The 27692-nt window shown below is 42.3% G+C and overlaps 1 protein-coding gene across 1 annotated transcript in view; it reads left to right on the forward strand.

Moving 5' to 3' along the window:
* The window catches only part of LOC130282439 (collagen alpha-1(XIII) chain-like), a 62030-nt gene extending 35126 nt beyond the window's left edge, over positions 1-26904 (forward strand). Inside the window, exon 3 of the mRNA XM_056530693.1 lies at positions 26700-26904. Within this exon, the coding sequence (XP_056386668.1) occupies positions 26700-26761 (62 nt within the window). The 3' untranslated portion in view covers positions 26762-26904. The remainder of the gene's footprint in view (positions 1-26699) is intronic.
* Positions 26905-27692: the final 788 nt, after the last annotated feature.

Below are 27692 nucleotides of genomic sequence, written 5' to 3' on the forward strand. Positions count from 1 at the left end.
TACAGAGGCAGTGACGGGGTCATTGCGGTCCCAGAGCGGTGTGGCCCATGACAGGGCTTTTCCGGACAGAAGACTGACTACGAAAGCCACCTTAGACCTTTCAGTGGGAAACAGGTCCGACATCATCTCCAGATGCAGGGAACATTGGGAAAGAAAGCTACGGCAAAACTTAGAGTCCCCATCAAATTTATCCGGCAAGGATAAGCGTATCCCAGGAGCGGCCACTCGCTGCGGAGGAGGTGCAGGAGCTGGCGGAGGAGATGACTGCTGAAGCTGTGGTAGTAACTGTTGTAGCATAACGGTCAGTTGAGACAGCTGTTGGCCTTGTTGCGCTATCTGTTGTGACTGCTGGGCGACCACCGTGGTGAGGTCAGCGACAACTGGCAGAGGAACTTCAGCGGGATCCATGGCCGGATCTACTGTCACGATGCCGGCTGGCAGGTAGTGGATCCTCTGTGCCAGAGAGGGATTGGCGTGGACCGTGCTAGTGGACCGGTTCTAAGCCACTACTGGTTTTCACCAGAGCCCGCCGCAAAGCGGGATGGTCTTGCTGCGGCGGTAGTGACCAGGTCGTATCCACTAGCAACGGCTCACCTCTCTGGCTGCTGAAGATAGGCGCGGTACAAGGGAGTAGGCAGAAGCAAGGTCGGACGTAGCAGAAGGTCGGGGCAGGCAGCAAGGATCGTAGTCAGGGGCAACGGCAGAAGGTCTGGAAACACAGGCAAGGAACACACAAGGAACGCTTTCACTGGCACTAAGGCAACAAGATCCGGCAAGGGAGTGCAAGGGAAGTGAGGTAATATAGGGAAGTGCACAGGTGATTACCCTAATTGGAACCACTGCGCCAATCAGCGGCGCAGTGGCCCTTTAAATCGCAGAGACCCGGCGCGCGCGCGCCCTAGGGAGCGGGGCCGCGCGCGCCGGGACAGAACAGACGGGGAGCGAGTCAGGTAGGGGAGCCGGGGTGCGCATCGCGAGCGGGCGCTACCCGCATCGCGAATCGCATCCCGGCTGGCAGCGGGATCGCAGCGCCCCGGGTCAGAGGACGTGACCGGAGCGCTGCAGCGGAGAGAGTGAAGCGAGCGCTCCGGGGAGGAGCGGGGACCCGGAGCGCTCGGCGTAACATAAATGAGGAGTTTGAGCATTAGGATGCATTTGTCTATAGATGGTTGCCATTCTCTGCATGGCTATGATGATATTAGCTTGTCAGAAGATTGCCTGGAGACAGGATATGGGCTATTTTTGGGCCCACACCAAATGGAACTCCAAAAGAGGAGTCCTTTAGATTAGATGAAGAAAAAAAAAATATAGGCTTATACTCACTCTGCCACCATTTTTCGGTAAGTGGTAAAGTAAGATCCACATGTATGCATGGACTCATTTCCCAGAGATTCACACTATATCCATGGGCTTGCCTTTTTTTTTTCCTATAATGCATCCTGGTGCCATATTTTTCCCTGGTAACCTATGTACATGTACCTGGCTATCCCCATGAAATGTGATTTGTCAGACCAGGACATTTTCTTCTGTTGAACAATTTTTATAAAGTCCCAGAGAAATTCTTCTATTGTTTAACTCTCCAGGTCTCACAGCACGTTTGATAGTAGACAGGAGTCAGAATAGGTATTCAGAGAATTCTGTAGTTTTGCAGCTCCATGTGCAGAAACAGATGCACTTGCAGTGCCCCACTGTCTTTCCCTGTGGAAACTGTAAATCGGTTGTGGGGCATCTGTCTTTATTACTATGTTTTGTTTTGGTTTTTACTATTTTGCACTGTTTTGTGCTGTTTTAAATTGTTTGCATATTATACTGCTGTGAGTGAGCTCATTCACTTACATTAGCCTATAGCTAAACAATGGGAAGGAGGAGCCAGGACTTAGTCCAGCCTTTCCTTCCCCAGAGAGAGAAAGGAATCCACTTTATTCAGTCCAAGCCTGCCTCCCAGACTGGGAGGACATGAGCTGTCCTGTGTGGCTGCCCTTATAGAGAAGGCTAGCATCATTAAACTTCAAACACCAGGATCACCTAGGGCACATCAACTCCTGTGAATAAAGAATAAATCCTGTTAAATCAATTCAGTTACTATTTTGTATTTCGGGGGTCACCTCCCCGTTCATCAATCTGAAGGAGGGGGAGGTGACCCCTGAAATGCAGAATTGTACCTATAATGAATTTGTTTATGCAAAATAAATCATTAAGAAGTATCCCTGTAGTTCCTGATTTCATCCTTCAACACAGAGGTAGCAGGGCCATGTTTTAAGGGTTCTCTTCGCTCTACTATTTGGTTGTCTTCCAGGACAAGTTACCCTTTCCTGCAACTCTCCAGACTCAGCAGCTACTTTGCTCCAGAGTACCCCACCACATACCATATATACTCTATAGGTTTCACTGTGCCCGCCTATGATACATAGGGAAACATAGGAAAACCTTAATGCCAATGTAACAGTCATGGAACCACAGGTCTCAGTCATCTCACAAGCTCTATTGCCCTGCTGCACTCCCTCTGGACTGTCACAAACTGTGTGTCCCGACACCTTTTTAGTGTAGCTACCATTTACCAGACTAGACAGGCTAGCATTTGCTCCAGAGGACCCTCAATATACCTTTAATGCCTATGACTCTGGGGTTGATTCACCTGTTGAACTTGACCCTATTTTGGTAGATGGCAAACAACTGCACTCCAGAAGCACCCCATCAGACCTACCATTTAGAGATGCTCTGACCTCTTTATCTAGCCTTCAGACTTTAGCTCTTGTCAAAGTTTTTCAATCATCAACTGAGTGTTTATGTGCTTCTTATATATTCACATAAGACATAGGATAGAAAATGTGTCTAGAAAATGTGGACGACATAGGCAACAACTTTTACAACTTTTTCTGGTTTCTGGCAATGGTGGTTGCATGACTTTACACTTGGGCATTTCCAGCGAAAACAGCTATTTTCTGCTGAATCACATGGGAACAATTTTCCTTGCAGTAATTATGGATATTTTCTTATTATGTATAAGTGTACATGGACTATGTTATGACCTTATTACTTACTGAAACAAAACATACTCTATGGTCTATTAAATGGCAGTTGCTACCATACACTGAATGTCCAAGGTGGAAGATTATACTTAAAGGAAGGATTGACATATTCATGTTGCCTCTGGTGAATTTCCCTAGATGCTACTGATGGAAATCCCTGCAATTAATATCTGCACTATTATCTCTAAATGTTTTCAGCCTATATAGCCTTGCTTCTCACATTATATGCACATTTAATATTAATGTAAATTCTTATAAAAATAAAGTATTTTTCAAATAATTAGCTTTTTCCTGCCATTTAGCTGAAATCCCAGTAAGAAATAATAGCTTTATTCATGTGTAACATCTGGTATCACCTATATTCATATACAGTGTACAGGCAATGTTGTATTTCTTATAGTGCATATGTCTAAATACAAGAGTGAATAGGAATGTTGGCAATTTTTAAAACATCTACAGTATATATTAAAGGTCTTTATCCAGGATATGTTCAGTAACATTGGCCCTCATTTACTATTGCAAACTCGACATGTTTTGTCGGGTTGTGCGCCAGATACTGGTGCATTGCACCAGAAATTCTGTTTGCGTCAGAATTTGCACCAGAATTGACAAAACCCGACCAACTCTCCATTTTACTAAGAAAACTCGAAAAAGGGGCGTGGTCATCAGGGAAATGGTGCGTGGTCACCTAAAAGGTGCATGTGTAAAAAATGGAAAATGTAGGGAAAAGTTAAAAATGTAGGGAAACCTTAGTAAATACCATGGACAGAAATTTGTAGGGAATTAAAACCCAAAAAGAAACCTACACTCCAGGGCCATTGTCTACAGCTTTTGCGTAATGTGTGATACTTTTTTCAATTATTTTATTTTTAATATTTTTATTTTAACTGGTCAAAACACCTATGGCATGTTTCTTCTAAGCCGTGACATGTATTACTTGAAATAACAATTTCCTAAACACGGGACACATCTATTTTAAACTTTGAAAGCAGAAAAAAAAACTTTTATAACTCTCACAATCATCCGGACTGTCAAAAGAAATGATGGGGAACAATGGATTTTCTTGACCTTGTGTCTTTATATATAGAACAGGATAATGGTTTGCTACAAGGAACCCTGCCCCACACAAGACCCTGGGAGATTCTCTTAGGAAGCTGCCTCTTGACACAATGTCACACCCGAATTTCCTTGTGAAGATAGCACTAATGCACATATGATCATTTTAGAACATTGCAGAATGAAGATATATTCTAAGGAGATAGAATTCCTACATGTTTACTATCAGCGGGTGGCTGTACTTGTCTGATTCTTGGTATGGATTTCTTGGCTTGTCAGTGATAGATGGGTATCGCACAACTTATGTGCAATACTGGCACAATTCCAAGTAAGCTACTCAATCCAAGAGCTCTTAGATGTCTTCTCATCTTGACTGTCAAGCTAAGAACGTTAGGTGGCTTTCAAGCCTGAAATCAGATCAGCCTTTTATGAGGAAGTCTGCCCATAAATTGTGGAATTAGAATACACAGAGGTATCATTTTCTTTTTAATTGGAAAAACCTTAGCAAAATGGACTGGTATGGAGTTGATATTGTTGAAAAAAGACACTTGTACATCAAGTTTAACATATAGTCCTACCATGTTGATCTAAAGAAAGAAAGCAAAAACCCATAAGACTGTTGCCCTTTGCCGATACAAATGTGCACCACTACACCTCTAGAAAATCAATGGAGCATCGACCCATTAATCCATTATATAAGGAGACTTGGGTCCCCATTCTCGAGACAACTAGGGGCCCGTATCAGTTGGACCCCCAGCTATCAGATACTTATACGCTGACCTGTAAATAAGGAAATAACCTTACAAGTTGGGAAACCCCTTAAGAACACAGCCCATTTTCACCTTAAGGACACAGCCAATTTTATTTTTGCATTTTTGTTTTTTTCTCCTCATCTTCTAAAATCCATAACTCTTTTATATTTCCATTCACAGACCCATATGAGGGCTTGTTTTCTGTGTGGCCAGTTGTACTTTGTAGTGACATCACTCTCTTTACCCTAAAATGTATTGTAACCCCAAAAAATTATTTTTTGTGGAAGGAAATTTAAACAAAAAATCATAATTTTGCTAATTTGGTTTTTTTTCATTTTCACGCTGTACACTTTACGATAACATTTCATGTTTTCTTTATTCTCTGGGTCAATACGACTAAAATGATACCCATGGTTACCTACATTTCTATTATTGTACTGCTTTTAAAAATCCCCAACTTATTTTTTACAAAATTAGTACGTTTAAAATTTCCCTATTTTGACCACCTCTGATGTTCAAATGTTTCCGTATTCTGGGATGTGTGAGGGATAATTTTTTGCGCCATTATCTGTAGTTTGTTTTAGTACCACTTTTGCGTATATGTGACCTTTTGATCGCTTTTTATGATTTTTTTTTCAGTTTGCTGTGACAAAAAAAAGCTGAAATTTTGGACTTTTTTTAAAATATGTTTACGCCGTTCGATGTAGGGGATCATTAACATTATATTTATATAGTTTGAACATTTACGCACACAATGATACCAAATGTGTTTATTACTTATGGGTTTTTATGCTTTTTCTTATTAACATGGGGAAAAGGGGTGATTTAACCCCTTAAGGACTCAGCCCATTTTCACCTTAACCCCTTAAGGACGCAGGACGTAAATGTACGTCCTGGTGAGGTGGTACTTAACGCACCAGGACGTACATTTACGTCCTATGCATAACCGCGGGCATCGGAGCGATGCCCGTGTCATGCGCGGCTGATCCCGGCTGCTGATCGCAGCCAGGGACCCGCCGGCAATGGCCGACGCCCGCGATCTCACGGGCGTCCGCCATTAACCCCTCAGGTGCCGGGATCAATACAGATCCCGGCATCTGCAGCAGTTCATGATTTAAATGAACGATCGGATCGCCCGCAGCGCTGCTGCGGGGATCCGATCATTCATAACGCCGCACGGAGGTCCCCTCACCTTCCTCCATGCGGCTCCCGGCGTCTCCTGCTCTGGTCTGTGATCGAGCAGACCAGAGCAGGAGATGACCGATAATACTGATCTGTTCTATGTCCTATACATAGAACAGATCAGTATTAGCAATCATGGTATTGCTATGAATAGTCCCCTATGGGGACTATTCAAGTGTAAAAAAAAATGTAAAAGTAAAAGTAAAAAAAAAGTGAAAAATCCCCTCCCCCAATAAAAAAGTAAAACGTCCGTTTTTTCCTATTTTACCCCCAAAAAGCGTAAAAAACATTTTTTATAGACATATTTGGTATCGCCGCGTGCGTAAATGTCCGAACTATTAAAATAAAATGTTAATGATCCCGTACGGTGAACGGCGTGAACAAAAAAAAAATAAAAAAAAGTCCAAAATTCCTACTTTTTTAATACATTTTATTAAAAAAAAATTATAAAAAATGTATTAAAAGTTTTTTATATGCAAATGTGGTATCAAAAAAAAGTACAGATCATGGCTCAAAAAATGAGCCCACATACCGCCACTTATACGGATTTGTACTAATTTGGTTAAAAAGTTTGTGATTTTTTTTAAGCGCAACAATAATATAAAAGTATATAATAATGGGTATCATTTTTATCGTATTGACCCTCAGAATAAAGAACACATGTCATTTTTACCATAAATTGTACGGCGTGAAAACAAAACCTTCCAAAATTAGCAAAATTGCGTTTTTCGTTTTAATTTCCCCACAAAAATAGTGTTTTTTGGTTGCGCCATACATTTTATGATATAATGAGTGATGTCATTACAAAGGACAACTGGTCGCGCAAAAAACAAGCCCTTATACTAGTCTGTGGATGAAAATATAAAAGAGTTATGATTTTTAGAAGGCGAGGAGGAAAAAATGAAAACGTAAAAATTAAATTGTCTGAGTCCTTAAAGAAGTAGTCCAGTGGTGATTCAGTGGTGAGCAACTTATCCCCTATCCTAAGGATAGGGGATAAGTTGCAGATCGCGGGGGGTCCGACCGCTGGGGCCCCCCGAGATCTCTTGTATGGAGCCCCGACAGCCGGCGGGAAGGGGGCGTGTCGACCTCCGCACGAGGCGGCGGCCGACACGCCCCCTCAATACAACTCTATGGCAGAGCCGAAGCGCTGCCTTCGGCAATCTCCGGCTCTGCCATAGAGATATATTGAGGGGGCGTGTCGGCCGCCGCCTCGTGCGGGGGTCGACACCCGCTATCTCGGCGGAGAGCCGGGGCCCCGTACAGAGAGATCGCAGGGGGCCCCAGCGGTCGGACCCCCCGCGATCTCAAACTTATCCCCTATCCTTAGGATAGGGGATAAGTTTTTCACCACTGGACTACCCCTTTAAGGCCAAAATGGGCTGAGTCCTTAAAGGGTTAAGGACTCAAAATAATCTTCATTTTTGCATTTTCGTTTTTCCTCCTCATCTTCTAAAAATCATAACGCGTTCAATTTTGAACCTACACCTACCCATATAAGGGCTAGTTTTTTGCATCATCAATTGTACTTTGTAATGACATTACTAATTTTATAACATAATCTGCGGCAAAACAAACCAAATTTATTTGTGGGGTGAAAAAAAAACACAATTTTGCTACTTTTTTTTTCTATGCAGTGCACTTTTTGTTAAAAATGACACATTATCTTTATTCTGTAGGTCCATACGGTCACAGGAATACCCAATTTATGTAGGTTTTATTTATTTTACTACATGCACCAAAATTTGTATGTTTAAAATTGTTATCTTCTGACCCCTATAACTTTTAAATTTTTCCACATATGGGGCTATATGAGGGCTTATTTTTTGTGCCATGGTCTGTATTTTTTATCGGTACCATTTTTGTTTTGATGGGACTTTTTGATCACTTTTTATTAATATTTTTATGGTATATGACGTGTACGCCCTCAACCGTACAGTTTAGCTAACCTTATATTTTAATTGTTCGGACATTTACACATGTGGTGGTACCACATATGATGAGCCGATCGGATGATGAGGAGGCAGGTTAGGACCCTCCCATCGTCCAGTAAGCTGATCGGGACATCGCATTAGCTATTGGGTCCTGGCTGCCCGTAGCAAATGGGACCCACGGGGTTCAACCTGTTCTCCACTTGTGAGAACGGTTTAAACCCTGTTAGCGGTACTCAGGACGTACAGTCCTTAAGTCCTTAAGGTCTTGGGAACGGGGGCATATGGGCTGCGGGCGATCAGATCAGCCATTTTAAGTGCTGCACTGCCACAGATGCAGTGATCTGTATTGATCACGGCATCTGAGAGGTTAATGGGGAACATCAGTTATTGGCTGACAGCCACCGAGACCTACCGTGAATGAAGGGAGCGCAGCTCCTGTGCTCGCGGCACAACCATGCCGTAAAGGTACGGTGCTGTGTGCTAAGTATCGCTATGCAGCGCCATACATTTACGGCACGTGTCCTTAAGGGGTTAAGGAGGTGCTGCTCTATTTACGGGGTTAGGAAGGTAATGGAGAATTTACCGTTTTGCTAATCATGTAATCTGTTATGTTCATAAATACAGCAGGTAAGAAGGTATTAAATGGATTGGTCTTCTCCCCTACATAACACCCAGGACTTTCACTTTAATTTTTTTCATTTTTTGTGTAGTCTAAGAATATTTTGAGACTATTTTTTTTAACCTATTTTATAATTATAGTTCATTGTTTGCTGCCTTATTGTTCCCATTATCATTTTTGTTGCCTCCTCATCTATAGTATTTCTAACTGAAAACATAATAATATTATAATACAATGTTATTGTCTCATTGCTTATAATGGCTGTTCAAGTCTTTTTTTTACTACAAATGGAATGCAAACTGTTTATTTTTTTTTCTGTTTATTCACTTTGAGAAGAGGGTTATCCTCATGATCATAGAATCATAGGGTATCATTTAATAGACTTGAGTGGTCTCATGCCATTCTGGTTTTTACTTGATGTTGAGAACTTGTGAAGGAATTCTTTATTTACTTGAACTTATTTGTTAGCTAGCAAAGTAGCAGGGAATTAACTTAAGGTATAAAAATATTCCAGAACCTTGGAAATGTTATGGAACCCCTTTTTCTAGATAGATAGATCAATAGATTTGATAGCCTGTATTTTTTATGTTACCATATAATCCCACACTAAACTATATGTAGAGCTTGTGGGGCTTAAAAAGGCCAATAAGGGCATATTTGCATTTCTCATGTGGCCTCAGATGTAACATAGCAGGCTAGGACATGAATTATACAGCTGCGTCCTTTTAACCGACTAATTTGTATTCAAGTAAACACTGAAGAGACCCATGCTGTGCTACTATTGGGCAAACCCAACATATAGTGTTGCATAATGTTTCCTTTTGATCCAAAATGGAAATGTGTACATGCACCCTAGTAAAAACACTCCTAAAAGATCTTTGTTATTCAGACAAGACATTTTATCTCCAATTGCCTGTGGCTCCAAATTTAGATTGCAGGCATCAGACTCCCTATGCCCTCTTTGTATATTGTTGTATAGCTCGCCTTTGGTTATTTCAACTACACAAGATAATAGAATCATTAGTATTTGCATAGCTATGGCCCTACAATGGAAAATAAGCTATGGCAACTCACGACTGATTCTACTGCTAGCAATGTTCTTTTTTTTAAAGAAATCAATGCTAAGAAAACAGTAGCCTAACTGCATCCTTGCTTATATGTTTTGTATGCTTAGTGTAGGCAGTATACTGTTTATTTTAACCGAACCATAATTGTTCAAAGTTCTATGTGTGCGGGGGAGAAGAGGGTTGTCAAGCCTTGTTTGCAAAGTAGCACAAAGTGAGTTTGTCAGCTGAAGCCTAAGATCACGTTGGGACTGAAATCTCATTCCAACTTTCCCATAAAGTATATTGATATTCATTTCAATAGCTCATTTCTAAAGGGTTTTTATCTGAATATTTATTTAGGCTCTTTTAGATGTGCAGGGCTTTTGTCATGTGTCCTGGTCTCGCACATTCCAAGTAACACGTCAAAAAGGCAATGTCCCCCACTTGAGAATAGTGTGGCTCTGTAAAGGAATCTTTCTCCAAATAAGATGTTTTCCTTTGTGTTTTTTTCATGTTAGTTGTTCCTTTTGAACATGTTTGTAATTTGTGCTTAGAATGTCATTTAGAACACGCAAGACATTAAAGCCAGAGAGAGAGGAGATGGAAAGGGAAGCATCCTCCCTCTAACATAAAAGTTAGCTGACACTTTTCTTTTTTTATCTTAATCAGCGATTGTGATTATTCTGAGCTTACTGTCCCGCCTTCAGAACTGGCACACAGTCATTCAGAAAAAGGGCACCAAATAATACTTGAGTTTACACCAAAAACTTTAATTCACTGTTGTTCCAGTGTTTAAAGACAGACCTGTCTTCATCCTCGTCACCTTTAACTTAGTAGAAAACAAAGCTATTCACCACCTCCTAAAAAAATAAAATAAATAAATGGGGCCTAGACCTATAAAGTGAACTCAGGTAGTCAGGGCCAGCCCTATGGTCCAAGGCGGCACTTTTTCAGGGGAGGCAATTTGCTGCCCATTTTTTTTTGTGCCACCTGGGTCCATGGTCGGGCCGGGGCACCCCAAGCTGCTTAATAGCACAGCGACCACTTTAACACAGTGAGGCCGACCCAGGTGTGATGACTCTCCGTAGACCCACGCAGGAGGACGTCAGTGATGTCACTCGTCAGGCGCTGCCAGAGAGGAGAAGCGTTGAGCAGGCCAGGTGAGTGTGTCTGTGTGCCCGTGTGTGTCTCTGTGTATGTCTGTATGTGTGTGCGTGTCTGTGTTTCGGGGGAGGGTGGACAGGACTATGCTACCTAATGTGGGGAAACTGCTACCTAATGTGGGGAAACTGCTACCTAATGTGGGGAATCTATGCTACCTAATGTGGGGAAACTGCTACCTACCTAATATGGAGAACTGCTGCCTACCTAATGCTTTTTTTGTGGGGTGGGGGGGGGCAGCATTTTACTCTTGGACCCCAGCAGCACAATGTCTTGGGCCAGCCCTGCAGGTAGTGGGAGTTATGCACAGCCAAAATGGTAACAGCCACCTCTTCACAATTACAATTAAAAAGACTTAGAATGTAAGGTGGTATGCCTTGTCACTCTTACTGTGTTTAGTTTTGTGTTTCTCCATTGTGCTAGGATATAGGATCTTCTGGCTCGATGAGGTGAGCACCTGGTGTCTGTGCCACCACCCAAGAAAAGCTAAAGATTATACAAGAGCGGCTTTGTGGCTTAGAGCATTGAGCCCTGGCATTGCCATAGGTGTTGAGTGCAGCTGTCCCTGTGTGCACCGTCAGCTAGACCTGCTGCATTAGAGGCTTAAAGGGGTGCTCTGTTGCTAGACATCTTATCCCCTATCCAAAGGATAGGGGATAACATGTCTGATCGCGGGGCTCCCGCCATTGGGACCCCCCCCCCACAATCTCCGTGCAGAAACCCGGCGTTCTGAACATTGCTGCAATTCTTGTGCGCAGTGTCTTTTTGCGAAGAAAATTTACTAACAACGTGCGCCAAATGATAAACTTGGCGCATGTCCGCAAAAACCTTAATTTAAAAAAATGGGTAAAAAGAAACTGCCAACAGGCATTGATAAATACCTACCATTATGTTCAGAACGATTGGGTATGGGAGGCCATGGTCATGACATCACGCCACGCTCTCTCGTGACCATGATCATGAGAGGTCTGACCCCTGGAGGTCTCATCTCAGCCGATGATTGGCTGAGTGGGCCGTCACTCCCGCTCGTCTCCAAGGGTGGGGACTGGAGCGCTCCGAGGATGAATAAGTTGCTGGGTACTATACAAAAGATCACAGGGTGTCCCAGTGATCAGACCCCTGCGATCAGACATATATCTATCATGTAATAGGGCATTAGTTGACTTGCCTGAATTATCCCATTTAAATTTACTGTTAGTATCTTGGTGAGGAGGCAGGCTGTGGAGGGGATAAGAGTTACAAGTAGCTCAAAAAGAATGAGAATTTCGCTTTCTATTTTATATTACTCCATTATTTATGTCCATGATTTTTTAATACATATCCATTAAAAGTCTATGATTTAACTGCTAGGAAGATACGCTAACTGCTGGAAAGAGCAGAAAGCACGTGTTTCTTTTCTTTTCGAGTTTACTCCGGGGATGCGGCCCACTCTCCGCCATCCGTGCTCTCCACACACATTTGTCCAGGAGCTCATAGTTGCACAACAGGGACAAGCTGCATAGACTGAAGTCACCATGGTGCAGCTTGATCAGCAGGGAGCTCCTGGGAAATTGAGTTCTGAAACTCCAGTATAAGGACTGCACTGAAGAGCTGCGCCCAATGTATTTGATGAATCTGTTAAACTGTCTTTGACCACTGTGTCTTAGGGAGCATTCACACCACATTTTGTACATACGGGTGCCAGATCCGGCGGGGGGAGGGGCAAACTGGGCACTCCCATACCCCGGCCGGATCAGCCCGTGACTCCATTTACTTTAATGATCCGACCGAAGTCAAACGGTGACTCCGGTCAGCTCAGTTTTGACCCATATGCGGTTTCCTGACCGGACCTAAAACCGTAGAATGCTACGGTTTTAGGTCCTGTCCAAAACTGCATACGGGTCAACACTGAGCCGATCGGAGTCACCGTTTGACTCCGGTCAGATCATTAAAGTAAATGGAGTCACGGGCTGATCCGGCCGGGGTACAGGAGCACCTGGTTTGCCCCACCTCCCGCCGGACCGGCACCCGTATGTACAAAACGTGGTGTGAATGCACCCTTACCAACAATTCCTTACAAAGTGATATAGATTGGCAGGTACAAATTTCCTGTGCAAATGCAACATCGTCCTGTGGGCACTATGATATTGTGCAAATTGCAAATATGTAAAATGTTGCTACTGCTTCAATTGTAAAGCTTATAAATCTAATTTTCTTAGTAGACAATTTGATCAAGCAGTGTGACCCAACCAGTCATGATTAGACAAGCTCACTCACATGGGTTCTTATACTAAAGAGTGTACCAGTACTAAAAAGATTTGCCTATGTGAATTGAGGATAGTTAGGAACCAGCTTTGTACTATACTAATTAAAAACAGTCCTCAGCTTAGTAGGTCCATTCTACAGGCACCCACTTTATCTATACGCCAGTGTGATAACCACTTTAGACTGGATGAATGATAAGCAGGCACTTTGCAGTGGTTATTATTCTACTTTCATTTTCCGGTGGAGACTTTCACATTTCATAGACTGTACCTGCAGGCAAATAATGACATAGATTTTGCCAATAAAGCCATTTCAGAGCCATGCAACAGATTATGTCTTATCTGTAAATCCAGAACATGTTGTCACTCATTTCTTCAGGTAGAACAGATTTAAAATATGAAATACTGTTAATTCATCCCAAATGTATTATTTCTACCTCTGCATATTTTTCAGAAGGTTCCTCATCACTGAAAATACAACTGGTATATTAATATTAGTTTACATTAAGGAAAAAAGGATATTGCTTTCTTGCAGAGCCCTCTTGTGGCAAACCATATTCATAAGTGTTGACTTTTTTTTATGTCTATGCAGCAAGCAGTAACATGTTTGTTCAATAAGTCCTTCTATCTATTGCTTGTTTTTTCTTTTCTTTCTTTTTCTTTCTTAGGCCCCTTTCCCACTACAAGTATCCTGTAAAAACATTCGTTATTACTCTTGGCAAAAAGTCCTTAAAACGGGCATCAAAAAATCCCATTCATGTCAATGTCATGTATGTCCGTTTTTACTAATGTCCGTTATTTTTGCCGGCACAAAAGATGGCGCATGCACACATTTTTGGTCTGGCAAAAATAATGGGGAAAAAAAAAACGGCCGTTAAAATCTAACATTGAAGTCTATGGGAAACGGATGTTAAAAAAAAACATCCGTTATCATCCGTTATTGTCCGTTTTTTAACATCCGTTTTTTTTATACTGAGCATGCTCAGTACAGTTTTACAAAAAAAAGGTTTAAAAAGCTGATTTAAAAAACGGGTGTAGCTGGTAATAATGGATGATAACAGATGATAACGGATGAACAACATCAGGTTTTTTTCAAGAAAAAAACATTAAAAATAACGGATGATGGTCATCAGTTATCATCCATTATTACAGTATCAGTTATTGCATCGTTTTTTTTTTTTCATCCGTTATTATAAAATAATGGCAGTAAAAAAGCAGGATGATACCTGTAGTGTGAAAGGGGCCTTAGTGAGGTATTTCAGGTACGTTGATCAGAAAAGGTTCTATCAGCCAGGGCACAAGAATGAATATGATTAGCGATCCTTTCAATTTTAAAGTGCACCAGTCATTAGCAAAAACCTATTTATAATGTAGATAATACCATTATATGTATATTTGTATTATACATTGCTACATTTGTAATATACCAATTTTGGGTGAAAAAAATGCTGTTCCTGCAGCTATTGTTTGTGTGTCTCTGTGAGGAGACCAAATACAAGAAGTGAGGGCAGGACAAGCAGGGCTCTGTAAAGGCTCCTGGCTTATCAATCATACAGATGTGTGAGCTGGAGTGTGTCACAGTCCTCACTGCACAGAGCCCTGCTTGTCCTCATTGTACAGATCCCTGCTTGTCCTCACTGCACAGAGCCCTGCTTGTCCTCACTGCAGAGAGCCCTGCTTGTCCTCACTGCACAGAGCCCTGCTTGTCCTCACTGCACAGAGCCCTGCTTGTCCTCAGTGTACAGAGCCCTGCTTGTCCTCACTGCACAGAGCCCTGCTTGTCCTCAGTGTACAGAACACTGCTTTTCCTCAGTGTACAGAGCCCTGCTTGTCCTCAGTGTACAGAGCCCTGCTTGTCCTCAGTGTACAGAGCCCTGCTTGTCCTCAGTGTACAGAGCCCTGCTTGTCCTCACTGCACAGAGCCCTGCTTGTCCTCAGTGTACAGAGCTCTGCTTGTCCTCACTGCACAGAGCCCTGCTTGTCCTCAGTGTACAGAGCCCTGCTTGTCCTCAATGAACAGAAGCATGCTTGTCCTCACTTCACAGAGCCCTGCTTGTCCTCACTGCACAGAGCCCTGCTTGTCCTCACTGCACAGAGCCCTGCTTGTCCTCAGTGTATAGAGCCCTGCTTGTCCTCACTGCACAGAGCCCTGCTTGTCCTCAGTGCACAGAACACTGCTTTTCCTCAGTGTACAGAGCCCTTCTTGTCCTCAGTGTACAGAGCCCTGCTTGTCCTCAGTGTACAGAGCCCTGCTTGTCCTCAGTGTACAGAGCCCTGCTTGTCCTCACTGCACAGAGCCCTGCTTGTCATCAGTGTACAGAGCTCTGCTTGTCCTCACTGCACAGAGCCCTGCTTGTCCTCAGTGTACAGAGCCCTGCTTGTCCTCAATGAACAGAAGCCTGCTTGTCCTCACTTCACAGAGCCCTGCTTGTCCTCACTGCACAGAGCCCTGCTTGTCCTCACTGCACAGAGCCCTGCTTGTCCTCAGTGTACAGAGCCCTGCTCGTCCACAGTGTACAGATCCCTGCTTGTCCTCACTGCACAGAGCCCTGCTTGTCCTCAGTGTACAGAGCCCTGCTTGTCCTCAGTGTACAGAGCCCTGCTTGTCCTCACTGCACAGAGCCCTGCTTGTCCTCAGTGTACAGAGCCCTGCTTGTCCTCACTGCACAGACCCCTGCTTGTCCTCAGTGCACAGAGCCCTGCTTGTCCTCAGTGTACATAGCCCTGCTTGTTCTCAGTGAACAGAGCCCTGTTTGTCCTCACTGCACAGAGCCCTGCTTGTCCTCACTGCACAGAGCCCCGCTTGTCCTCAGTGTACAGAGCCCTGCTTGTCCTCAGTGTACAGAGCCCTGCTTGTCCTCACTGCACAGAGCCCTGCTTGTCCACCCACACTTTCTGTATTTGGACTCCTCACAGAGTCACACAGGCAATAGCTGCAGGGGCAAAAATACATACATTTTTAACCAATGTATATTTCAAATATGCATACAATGGTATTGTATAAAAAGTTTTTATTGTATAAAAAGGTATTATATGAAAAGTTTTTCTAAATAACACGTATACTTTAACAAAAAACTGAGACAGGGTGCTTTAAAAATGCAAAACAAGTCATACTCCGCTACCCGGATGGATCCCCCTGGACTGCTATTCTAACAGCTCCTGCTGCTTGCTTTCTTGACCCTGCAGGAAATGCCCACTCCATCTCTCACTATAGGGCCATCTAGAGGCATCTGCTAACGTTGCAGAAATACATTCAATCCTTGTAGCATACAATATAGTGTAGATAGTAAAAGGCACACCATAGTATGAAAGACATATGAAAAGCACTGTAGAAGCCAGAATAGCTTTCTAATAACACTGTCATATTTTTGCATGTGTGTGGCCACATACATAACAATATAGAAATGTGCAACTTGTTTGCAGAGTAATAAAATTATTGTGGATAAGGGCATGACTCAAACTCAGGAACAGCTTGAGATTTAAAGATATATTTTCTGCAGATTTACAAGGAAGATACAGAAATGAATTACAGATAGTCTGGCAAATGTCCAGTGAAAATGTAAATCATATGCTATAGCAGACTTCCCTGCAATATCCCCCTTGTCAGTGTGTTCATATAGTGATTGCACTGTATATGCCTTCTGTAATTGAGTGTATGACACAAAGCAATCCTATTATCAGCCACAGCAAACCAGTATGACTTTGATGACCCGATGTCCACTTATATGCATGAGTGCAAAGTGGAAATGAACAAAGTAGAAATAAAAAGGTATCACCTAGCAATCTCTTAGATGCACATTGTCTATTTAAAGTGACAGGCAACTATTAATAAAAAGAATACATTTCTTACTATGGAGTATGTCCCTTACAATTTCTACCATTTATGTATGGCTATGATAAGCTAATGCAGAAGAACAAAGTGACAAGATGACACTCACCAATCAGTGGGGTACTTTATTCTTCAGTTGTGAACATACAGCGGCAGGTCAGGGAGTCATCACACATGAAACGGTTGTCCCGATGAATCTCCCGCTATCTGCCTGACTCCCTGACCTGACGCTGTATGTTCACAATTGAAGAATAAAGTACCCCACTGATTGGTGAGTGCTGTCTTGTCTCTTCATTCTTCTGCATTCAAGTTCTTACATTCACTAGACTGAGCACCATCTCGGAGAGTGGTATCGTAACCATATATTGCAAGCTGCAGCAGTGCCGGTGAGCTGCTTTCTTCTCCATGCATTATGATAAGCTAATGCTTACCATCCCTGGTGGTTATTCTTATGTGCTTGACGTATTCATATGTTCATTCATGAGGCTAGGTTTACATGTATTGGTTGTTAGATTATCAGGTATTCTCCTCTATTGCTATAGCGTATTGCAAGCATATGCCATAATGTTTTGATTGGTGGAGGTCTGATCTGTAGGACCACTGCTGATCCAAAGAAATAAGGGACCAAGGGATTCTCCCTGTACAGTGGCACATCTGTGCAATTGAACCTGGACACACTGCATGAGGGGACCTAAAGGCTCCTCTGACACATAAGTATTATAAATTTATAGTACAGAAAGAAGCAAAAAAGAAAAGGATACGCGCCCCTAGTGTAATATGTCAATGAAAAAAATTCAGGTGATAGGTGAAGTTGCACTCACCAAGTCAGGTTGTGCCAAGAACACAACATCTCAGAAGGCGTCAAATGTGATGATAGCTTGGATCTGCAGGTGTGGCTTATCCGGTGTCAGCTACGCTGGTCCGGTAGGAAGATACTCAGAAAATGGACAAAATTCAAGCTTCCAGGCGCTGATCCAGCAATAGAAATGGTGTGGACACACAATTATTGTCCTAAGATTAGATTTATTCCCACTATTACAACGTATTTCTGGTCTGTAACAGACCCTTCGTCAGGCGTGGTGCACCTCGCCTGATGAAGGGTCCGTTATGGACCAGAAACGCGTTGCTATATTGCGAATAAATCTGATCTCAGGACAATTATTGGGTGTCCGCACCATTTCTATTGCTGGATCAGCGCCTGAAAGCTTGAATTTTGTCAATTTTTCTGAGTATAAATTTATAGTAGGTTGTGATACCCAGTTACAGACTTTACAAGGGGCCCAGGAGCTTTAACCTGTTATTGTTCGGACCAAAAATGTCTGCATGTTAAGAAAGGTGGAGCTCATGAGAGTAGCAAATTTAGAAATAAGCCTGTACTGCACATGATACCTGCCTGTAGGTGCCTGTAGTCACATCCTGCGTGGGATTTCAACTGCACATAGGGCATTGTGGGATGCCTGTGTGTTCCTGCCAATTACAGTTACAGTCAATTACAGTAAAGTCAAAATGTTGATCATTTTTCACATGTACAAAAATGTGCAATTCTTGAATGATACCTAAAGCTTTACATTTAATTTTGTACAATTAATTTGTATTTAAAGCATTAAAATATAGAAAAATACATTATGTAAATTCATAATTTGAGGAAAAAAATGTTTTAGTCTTTTCTTTAGAATAGTAAAATATTTAAGAAAAGGTCAGGCTGATTTGAACAGTTTTTGATGTAGAAAATATCATCTTCAAGTACAAGTGCAGCAGAAGAGAGCAGTCATAATAGATGAATCATTTATTTCTAACCAGTGAGTCATTGTCCCACCAGAATTCTACTCTGAGCACAGTAGCACACATGGAACTTCATCTGTCTAATGGAAAAAATAATATTGTCAGAGTGAACGCTAAAGGTTTTTCCAGTACTACTATGGATGACTTTCTTTTATAGGTTTGCCCATCATCACAGGAACATTTCGTTGCCATTTTTTATTGATTGCTATTAGATTTTGACAATATCATAGATAGCTATTTAGATTGTTGGTGCATTTAGAAGTTGAATCCTTGTGTGAATGTAAGGAAGAGAATCCGAGTACATATTCTTGGGGGATGTTTTATTCTGAGAATTATTGCTGTTTTGTGATTTTTCTTGTGCATGCAGTTTTTGGGCAAAATTCATAAAAATATGCAAGCTTCTTTTGATTTGCTCAAAAAATTCATCCCTTTATCTTTGGGTTAAGTGTGTAAAAACTGAACATGGGCAGAGGTGGAGAACTGATGTGAACATTTTTGGGCAATTTTCAAAATGAATAATAAATAATATGAAAACACATGCAAATTAAAAACCACATCCCCAAGAAGAGGAAAAATATGTACTGTTGCGCACAAATGGAATATTTGCTGGATAAAACAGCTCATTTACTTTTTTGACCTTGCTAAATGTCCCCTATTGTCATGGGTAAATTTATAGTTATTACAGTTGTTATGAAGTTATTATTATAAAGTTATTATTATAAACTATTCAGATTTCTTCTCTTCAGCCGCCTACTCTCCAAGGGCTCCAAGCAGTTCTATGGTCAGCCACTATTGCACTTCCTTAGTTATGATACAGGGACATGCCTTTGTATTCCTTTAAAGTGAGGTGTATCCATAACAATGCTAAAATGAGTGGTTCAGACAAAAGCAAAATTTTTTCCAGGTTCAGGGTTGTAGAAAAATAACAAACATACTATACTTACCTCCTTCCGGTTCCTGCAGCTGCCACAGACGACTCTGCTGGTCCTCCGCTGGTCTCCCCTTTTTCTGGGTTGTGGGTCATCCTATCCTCACAGGACTTGCACATTAAGCCAATCAGTGACTGGGGTGGGAAACTGCTGCCGCAACTGATTGGCTGGAGAGAGGAGGAGGTGAGTATAGCAAATGTATTATTTTCATACAATCCTTAGCACAAAAGCAAATTCAATTTTTGCCTCAATAACCCCTTTAAAACTATATCCAAAGTGTACCTTCCCATGTTTCCCTTTCTCAGGAGGCACCATTACGCTACCAATTGTATAAAAGACTGATATTTGCTATTTCATCTAGGAGAATATATCTTTGTGTCCCTGGATAGTTATTTTTTGCTACTGGTAATGTATAATTTCACTTGATGACTTTCCCAGCTTTCAGACCTCCAACACATCTGTATTATCAGCCTTAGTAAGAATAGACACATATAACAGTTTTATTGTAGCTAGTGAATGTTTCAAGACAATGATTGCTATGCAGGAAATCTCCAATTACTTCTACCATACCATACACACTAGTAGTATATAACCCGCATTTGTACATGTGCTAAAAACAGGGCTACAGATACATCTTGGCTTGGAGATTCTTTTTTTACAGCAAGGTATGCTAACGCGTATCTGAGCAGGACAAGATGTAGGCAGATAGCCAAGCTTGAACAACATAAATGTCACCATGCAAACCACCAAGATGACAACTCGAGCAATGAAGGCTCCACAACATCACAGCTACTAGATGATTTCCATTTATTACAATAAGGACAGGTTCACACGGTGCAAACTGTTATCAAATACAAACAGTAGATACAAAAAATAGCATAATGTTCTACACAGCTGCAGTAGAACGTTTAGGGAAGCAAGTGCGCAACACAGATTTTCCTGCAGACAGTGTAAGGGTGCATGCACACCACGTTTTTGCTCTACAGTTCCCGTAAACGGTTTCAAGTTAAAAACTGTTTGGAACTGTATAGAAAACCGTATGCATTGACTTAACATTGTAAACCGTATGTCAAACGCATCATCCGGTTTAGTCCGTTTTGCATCTTATACGGTTGTGTCCGTTTTTTTACCCGTACCCAAAACTGTAGACCACCACGTTTTATGGTCCGGGGGAAAAACTGTATTAAACTGTATACGTTTTTTTTTTTTAACATGGGAGTCAATGGGAACCGTACAGAACTGTATGTGCATACGGTTCCATCCGGTTTTCACCATACGGTTTTTGACTTTGCACAGTTTTTTTTCTTGGAATTTCAATCAAACAAGTGAAACTTTATTCAAAATGGAGTTAAAAGTTAAAAACATATAAGTTTTTTTCTTTAAAATAACGGATGCAACCGGACACCATTTTTCAAACCATATACAGTTTTCAACCGTATATGGGTTAAAATTTGTACACACGTTTTGATACAGTTTAGTCAGGTTTTGAGGAATCTGTTTTTCATCAAAAACCTGATACGGGAACTGCATTGCAAAAACGTGGTGTGCATGCACCCTAATCTCATTAGAGTAAAGCAAGCTGCAGGTTTACACATACCCAGAAAGCCCCGGTAGCATGTGATCGAGGGTTTGCGAAACTCCCTGTAGTTATTAGTATGGAACTCTGAAGCATTGCAGCAGATCTACAATGTGTGAACATGGCCCAAATATTTTTCCTTGCCTTAGGTCTCACTCCTGGTCTGTATGAACCTGCACCCACTAGATATCCACCTGTCTCTCAGGGACCTATTACACAGCCCAACCCCACACTGTAAATAAGCACCCGGCTCTTAGATTGGTGCTTGTTTACTAAGCCTTTACATGGCGGGGGCAGCAGCAATCAATTGTGCGGCCCCTTATTGCAATAAGTTGTCATCCGCAAATCCCCTATTGCATGGAGAGATGTATGGCTGGCAGAAGAGGATTTTTGGACTAGCAAAACAACCCAAACAGCTGACGAATAAGCGTTTCATCATTTATTGGCTGATCGCTGGCCCTATTTTCTGCAGCTTTTCTGCAGGGCTGATATCACATTTAGAACCTCACTGGGGGAGATTTATCAAAGGATTTAGACTGGTTTTTCTTGTCTAAATTTGTCGCACAGAAAGTCGCAGTCTAAATCTGTGCGACTTTTCTGCGACTTTTGCTCTAGAGGATTTTTAGAACATGATGCATGCAAGTCTATTTTAGACGGAAATGCATTGAAAAATGCATTGGTGCTGAATTTATCAAAAGCGACTTTTCAGCGACAAGTCGCATAGGCTGAAAGTACGCCGAAATGTCAGACCATGTTGGAGCAGGTTTAAATATAGACTAAAGCATAGATCATGCAGTCTGTGCACAGAATTTATCAAGAGCTGTGCGCCATTTGATAAATTAGGTGCACAATAGACCAGACTAACCCTCTGTAGTTTGGTCTATATTGACGCGGAACATAGACAACTTTGATAAATATCCCCCACTGTCTACTGACATCTGTCAGCTTTATCTACTCCAGCACTTATGTCACAGAATGCTGACAGACTTTCTTACTTATATGCTCATACCACATGTGAATAAACCAGTCCCTCCCCATTGGCACCAAGTCTCTCAAGGTAAAAAAAAAATGAACATTTAAAGAAACGTACAGTGTATTTTGCCTGCAGAGGGTAAATAAAAGAAGTAAAATGTTTACTCGGCATACAAGCTGGGCCTGTTCGTAATGTTTACTTCCTATAGGAAGTATAAATGACATTTACTGGCATGAATGGATTTATAGGAGAGGATAATAACTTTGATCTGAGTTGACGTCTGTTTACATTGCAGGGTCACTTCAGGTTCACCAATAGTGCTGCTTAAGAAATCCATTATACTCATTCCCTTCAGTATTTGATTTGGGTCTTAGAATACACTAAAAATCTATGTTCAATACCAGAATTTACTATCTGGTACTGTAGATAAATATTTATTTGGAATCTTTACTTGAACGTGTTTAGATGACAAAAATTTAATATTTCTGCCATCACATCACATGGCCATACAGCCATTTTTTCCAGGTAAGGCTCATTTAGTACAGTGGTCCCTCAAGTTACAATATTAATTGGTTCCAGGACGACCATTGTATGTTGAAACCATTGGCTGTTGAGACCATAACTATGGAAACCTGGTAATTGGGTCTAAAGCCCCAAAATGTCATCCAAAAATAGGAAAAAGTGAGAATTAAAGAAAAATAAGTAGATAACTAATATAGATAAAGCAATTCCTTACATATAAAAGTAAGAAAGATCTGCTGGGAGCTGTAAATCACTGTCTATTTCAGTTTTCCAAGCAGGGAGCCTCCAGCTGTTCCAAAACTACAACTCCCAGCATGCCCGGACAGCCAAAGGCTGTCCGGGCATGCTGGGAGTTGTAGTTTTGCAACAGCTGGGGGCACCCTGCTTGGGAAACATTGGTCTATGTAGAGGACAGGAGCTTCTTCGGGGTCCTGTACAGTACATGCAATGTCCTAAAAAAGTAACATAGAGTCGCCCTAACCTGGTGTCCAAAGGTGCAGGTAACCTTGGTACAGGTAAAGAGTACAGAACATGTTACTAGACATCAGTCAGTGCATACGCTTCAGTAATACAGATCTTTTACCAGTAAATTGCCCATTCTGATTGGCCAGTTCTTCCGGCCATTGACACGTTTCGCAGTTCTGGACTGTCCATAGCATTGTATGTTGAGTCTGGTTTCAAGTTATAATGGTCCAGAAAAGACCATTGTATGTTGAAACTATTGTATGTTGAGACCATTCTAAGTTGAGGGATCACTGTATCTCAATACAGAACTTAAAGGGGTACTCCGCTGCTAGACATCTTATCCCCTATCCAAAGGATAGGGGATAAGATGTCTGATCATGGGGTCCAGCTGATGGGGCCCTCCGCTATCTCCCGCAGCACCTGGTGTTCTAAACAAAAGCTGGGTTCCTACGGCAGTGGTAGTGACATCATGACCACGCCCCTTGTGACATCACGCCACACCCCCTCCATTAATCTTTATGGGAGGGGGAATGCCGGCCGACACGCCCACTTCCATAGACATGAAAAGAGGGGGCATACAATACAATAGTTTCAACATACAATGGTCTTTTCTGGACCATTGTAACCAGACTCAACATACAATGTACAGACAGTCCAGATCTGTGAAATATGTCAATGGCTGGAAGAACCGACCAATCATAATGGGCAATTTACTGGTAAAACATCTGTATTACTGAAGCGTATGCACTGACTGGTGTCTGGTAGTGCAGAGAGGTATTACATGTTCTGTACTCTTTACCTGCACCTTTGGACACCATGTAAGGGCGACTCTATGTTACTTTTTTAGGACATTGCATGTACTGTACAGGACCCCAAATAAGCTCCTGTCCTCTACATAGACCAGTGTTTCCCAAGCAGTTGCAAAACTACAACTCCCAGGATGCATGCCCAGACAGCCAAAGGCTTGCCGGGCATCCTGGGAGTTGTAGTTTTGCAACAGCTGGAGGCTCCCTGCTTGGAAAACACTGACATAGACAGTAATTTACAGCTCCAAGCAGATCTTTCTCACTTTTATAAGTGAGGACTTGCTTTATCTATATTAGTTATCTACTTATTTTTCTTTAATCCTCACTTTCTCCTATTTTTGATGACATTTTGGGACTTTAAAACCAATTACCAGGTTTCCATAGAGTTATGGTCTCAGGATATTGCCGGCAGGATATTGTCATGTATAAAAAGAGGCATGGACTCAAGGGACAGGGACATAATACTCCCCCTTTATAAAGCATTGGTACGGCCTCACCTGGAATATGCTGTTCAGTTTTGGGTACCAGTCCATGAAAGGGACACTGTGGAGCTGGAAAGAGTGCAGAAATGCTCGACTAAACTAATATGGGGCATGGAGCATCTTAGCTATGAGGAGCGATTAAAGGAGTTACAATTGTTTAGTCTTGGGAAGAGACGTTTAAGGGGGGATATGATAAATGTATATAAGTATATTAATGGCCCATACAAAAAATATGGAGAAAAACTGTTCCAGGTTAACCCCCCCCTCCCCCCCCCCCAAAAGGACGAGGGGGCACTCCCTCCATCTGGAGAAGAAAAAGTTTAGTCTCAAGGGGCGACACGCCTTCTTTACCATGAGAACTGTGAACTTATGGAACAGTCTACCTCAGGAACTGGTCACAGCAGGAAAAATTAACAGCTTTAAAACAGGGTTAGATACATTCCTGGAAAAAAATAACATTAATGCTTATGAAGAAATATAAAATCCCATCCCTTCCCCAATATCAAGCCACACCACTACCCTTCAATTCCCTGGTTTAACTTGATGGACGTATGTCTTTTTTCAACCGTACTATGTAACATACAATGGTCTCAATATACAATGGTTTCAACATACAATGGTCATCCCAGAACCAATTAATATTGTAACTTGGGGGACCACTGTACTAGCATACAGTACTCAAGTATTGCTGGGTTCGTAACAGCATTGTTCCTTTCATTGTAATGCTTCAACATTGGAGCAGATCAACAGAAAAACAACAGAAAAACTGTGCCAATGGATCAACGACATCCAATGGACCCTATATAAATCTAGAACTTTAACACCCCAGATTGGCATAACCCCCCCCCCCCCCCCTGAGGACAATATTGTACAGGAACAAATATTGTATTCTTTTTTAAAAGCTATGTATTAAAGCAAGAACATCTCAGCATGTGTCTTGACATATATAATATAATACATTCTAATTAATTAATTCACTTAAAGGGAATAAGATGTCAGATTGCCGCAGTCCCGCTGCTGGGGAGCCCTGGGATTGCCGCTGCGGCACCGCGCTATCATTACTGCGCAAAGCGCTCTGCACGTAATGATGGGCAATACAGGGGCCGGAGTATCGTTATGTCACGGCTCCGCCCCTCGTGATGTCATGACCTGCCCCCCTCAATATAAATCAATTGGAGGGGGCGTGGCAGTCATCACACCCCCTGCCATAGACTTGCATTAAGGGGACGGGCCGTGATGTCATGAGGGGCGGAGCCATGATGTCACGCTGCTCCGTCCCCTGTATTGCCCGTCATTACGCACAGAGCGAACTCGCTCTGCGCAGTAATGATAGTGGGGTGCCGCAGCGGCAATCCTGTGGCTCCCCAGCAGCGGGATAGCGGCGATCTGATATCTTATGCCCTATCCTTTGTTTAGGGGATAAGATGTCTAGGGGCGGAGTACCCCTTTAAATAATAAAATAAACATTTTTGTGCATATTCTTGGTAACAGGCATATAACGTTTTGTTCAGGATGGGTTTTCATGCATTGCGGTTTATCGCCTGCCTTAGTAGTGTGAACTCTGCACTGGCCGAGAACTAGATCAGACTTACGGAGGTGTCAATGGAGATGAGCAATGCTCTGGTTTAATTAAGCTGAGTGTCCTCAAAGGAGAGATCAACAGGAAGGGTAATGAACTCTCCTTACGTACGATCACTTTTCAGATCAGCTGCCAGCCTGTATTCTTGACTCCAGGCTTCTACGTCTGGGGCCTGCTTGTAATGGACAGAGATGGGAAGGACAGAAGCAGGCATAGCAATGCTGGGAGAAGAGTGGGTACACAGAGTAACATCATCTGTTAAATACATAGCTGCCTCTTCTCTTCCACCCATCCCCCAGGAACATTCTATCCTTCCTTTGATGGACGTCCAAGAAAATAGTTCTTCCACATCCTAAACTTGTTAGCACCAGTTAATCACCTTAACCTTCCCCCTTCCCAATACACACTCCAGAGAGTTTCTCATCTCCACAGGTCATTAGAGCCACCGGGATTCTTAACATTAAAAGCCTGAGCAAAATTAATAATTAAGCAGATGTGGAAAAACCTCTTTATTTCATAATCCTATTAACTAAACATAGATAGTTCATGTTGTAGCCCCAGAGTGAACTTTTCTCGTATTATGACGTTTCTGACTTCTATGGCTACTTTTACAATTCATCATGTATTTTTTACTATTTAAATACAAAATTGCACTTATTGGATGGTTTACTTGGTTTACATGTATTACCTCAAAATATCCAAATTTTGTTATTCAATCTTTGTTTGTGTTAAAGGGAACCTGTGCAGTCCAATCTGCAGGCATCATGTAATAGAGCAGGAGAAGCTGAGCAGATGATATATAGATTATGGGAAAAGATCCAGGATAACTCTCTGCTCATGACATCTAGTAGTGATGACAATCCACTCTTCTTAAAGGGGATGTCTCACAAAGCAAAGTTGGTAAAATCAGATGTGCACCACATACATATACACTGCTCAAAAAAATAAAGGGAACACTTAAACAACAAAATGTAACTCCAAGTCAATCACACTTCTGTGAAATCACACTGTCCACTCAGGAAGCAACACTGATTGACAATCTATTTCACATGCTGTTGTGCAAATGGAACAGACAGCAGGTGGAAATTATAGGCAATTAGCAAGACACCCCCAATAAAGTAGTGGTTCTGCAGGTGGTGACCACAGACCACTTCTCAGTTCCTATGCTTCCTGGCTGATGTTTTGGTCACTTTTGAATGCTGGCAGTGCTTTCACTCTAGTGGTAGCATGAGACGGAGCCTACAACCCACACAAGTGGCTCAGGTAATGCAGCTCATCCAGGATGGAACATCAATGCGAGCTGTGGCAAGAAGGTTTGCAGTGTTTGTCAGCATGGTGTCCAGAGCATGGAGGCGCTACCAGTAGACAGGCCAGTACATCAGGAGATGTGGAGGAGGCCACAGGAGGGCAACAACCCAGCAACAGAACCGCTACCTCTGCCTTTGTGCAAGAAGGAGTAGGAGGAGCACTGCCAGAGCCCTGCAAAATTACCTCCAGCTGGCCACAAATGTCCATGTGTCCACTCAAACTGTTAGAAACAGACTCCATGAGGGTGGTATGAGGGCCCGACATCCTCAGGTGGGGGTTGTGCTTATAGCCCAACGCCGTGCTGGACGTTTGGCATTTGCCAGAGAGCACTAAGATTGGCAAGTTTGCCAATGGCACCCTGTGCTCTTCACAGATGAAAGCAGGTTCACACTGAGCACATATGACACACGTGACAGTCT

This window comes from Hyla sarda, chromosome 7 (genome assembly GCF_029499605.1).
Source record: "Hyla sarda isolate aHylSar1 chromosome 7, aHylSar1.hap1, whole genome shotgun sequence".
Classification (NCBI taxonomy): domain Eukaryota; kingdom Metazoa; phylum Chordata; class Amphibia; order Anura; family Hylidae; genus Hyla; species Hyla sarda.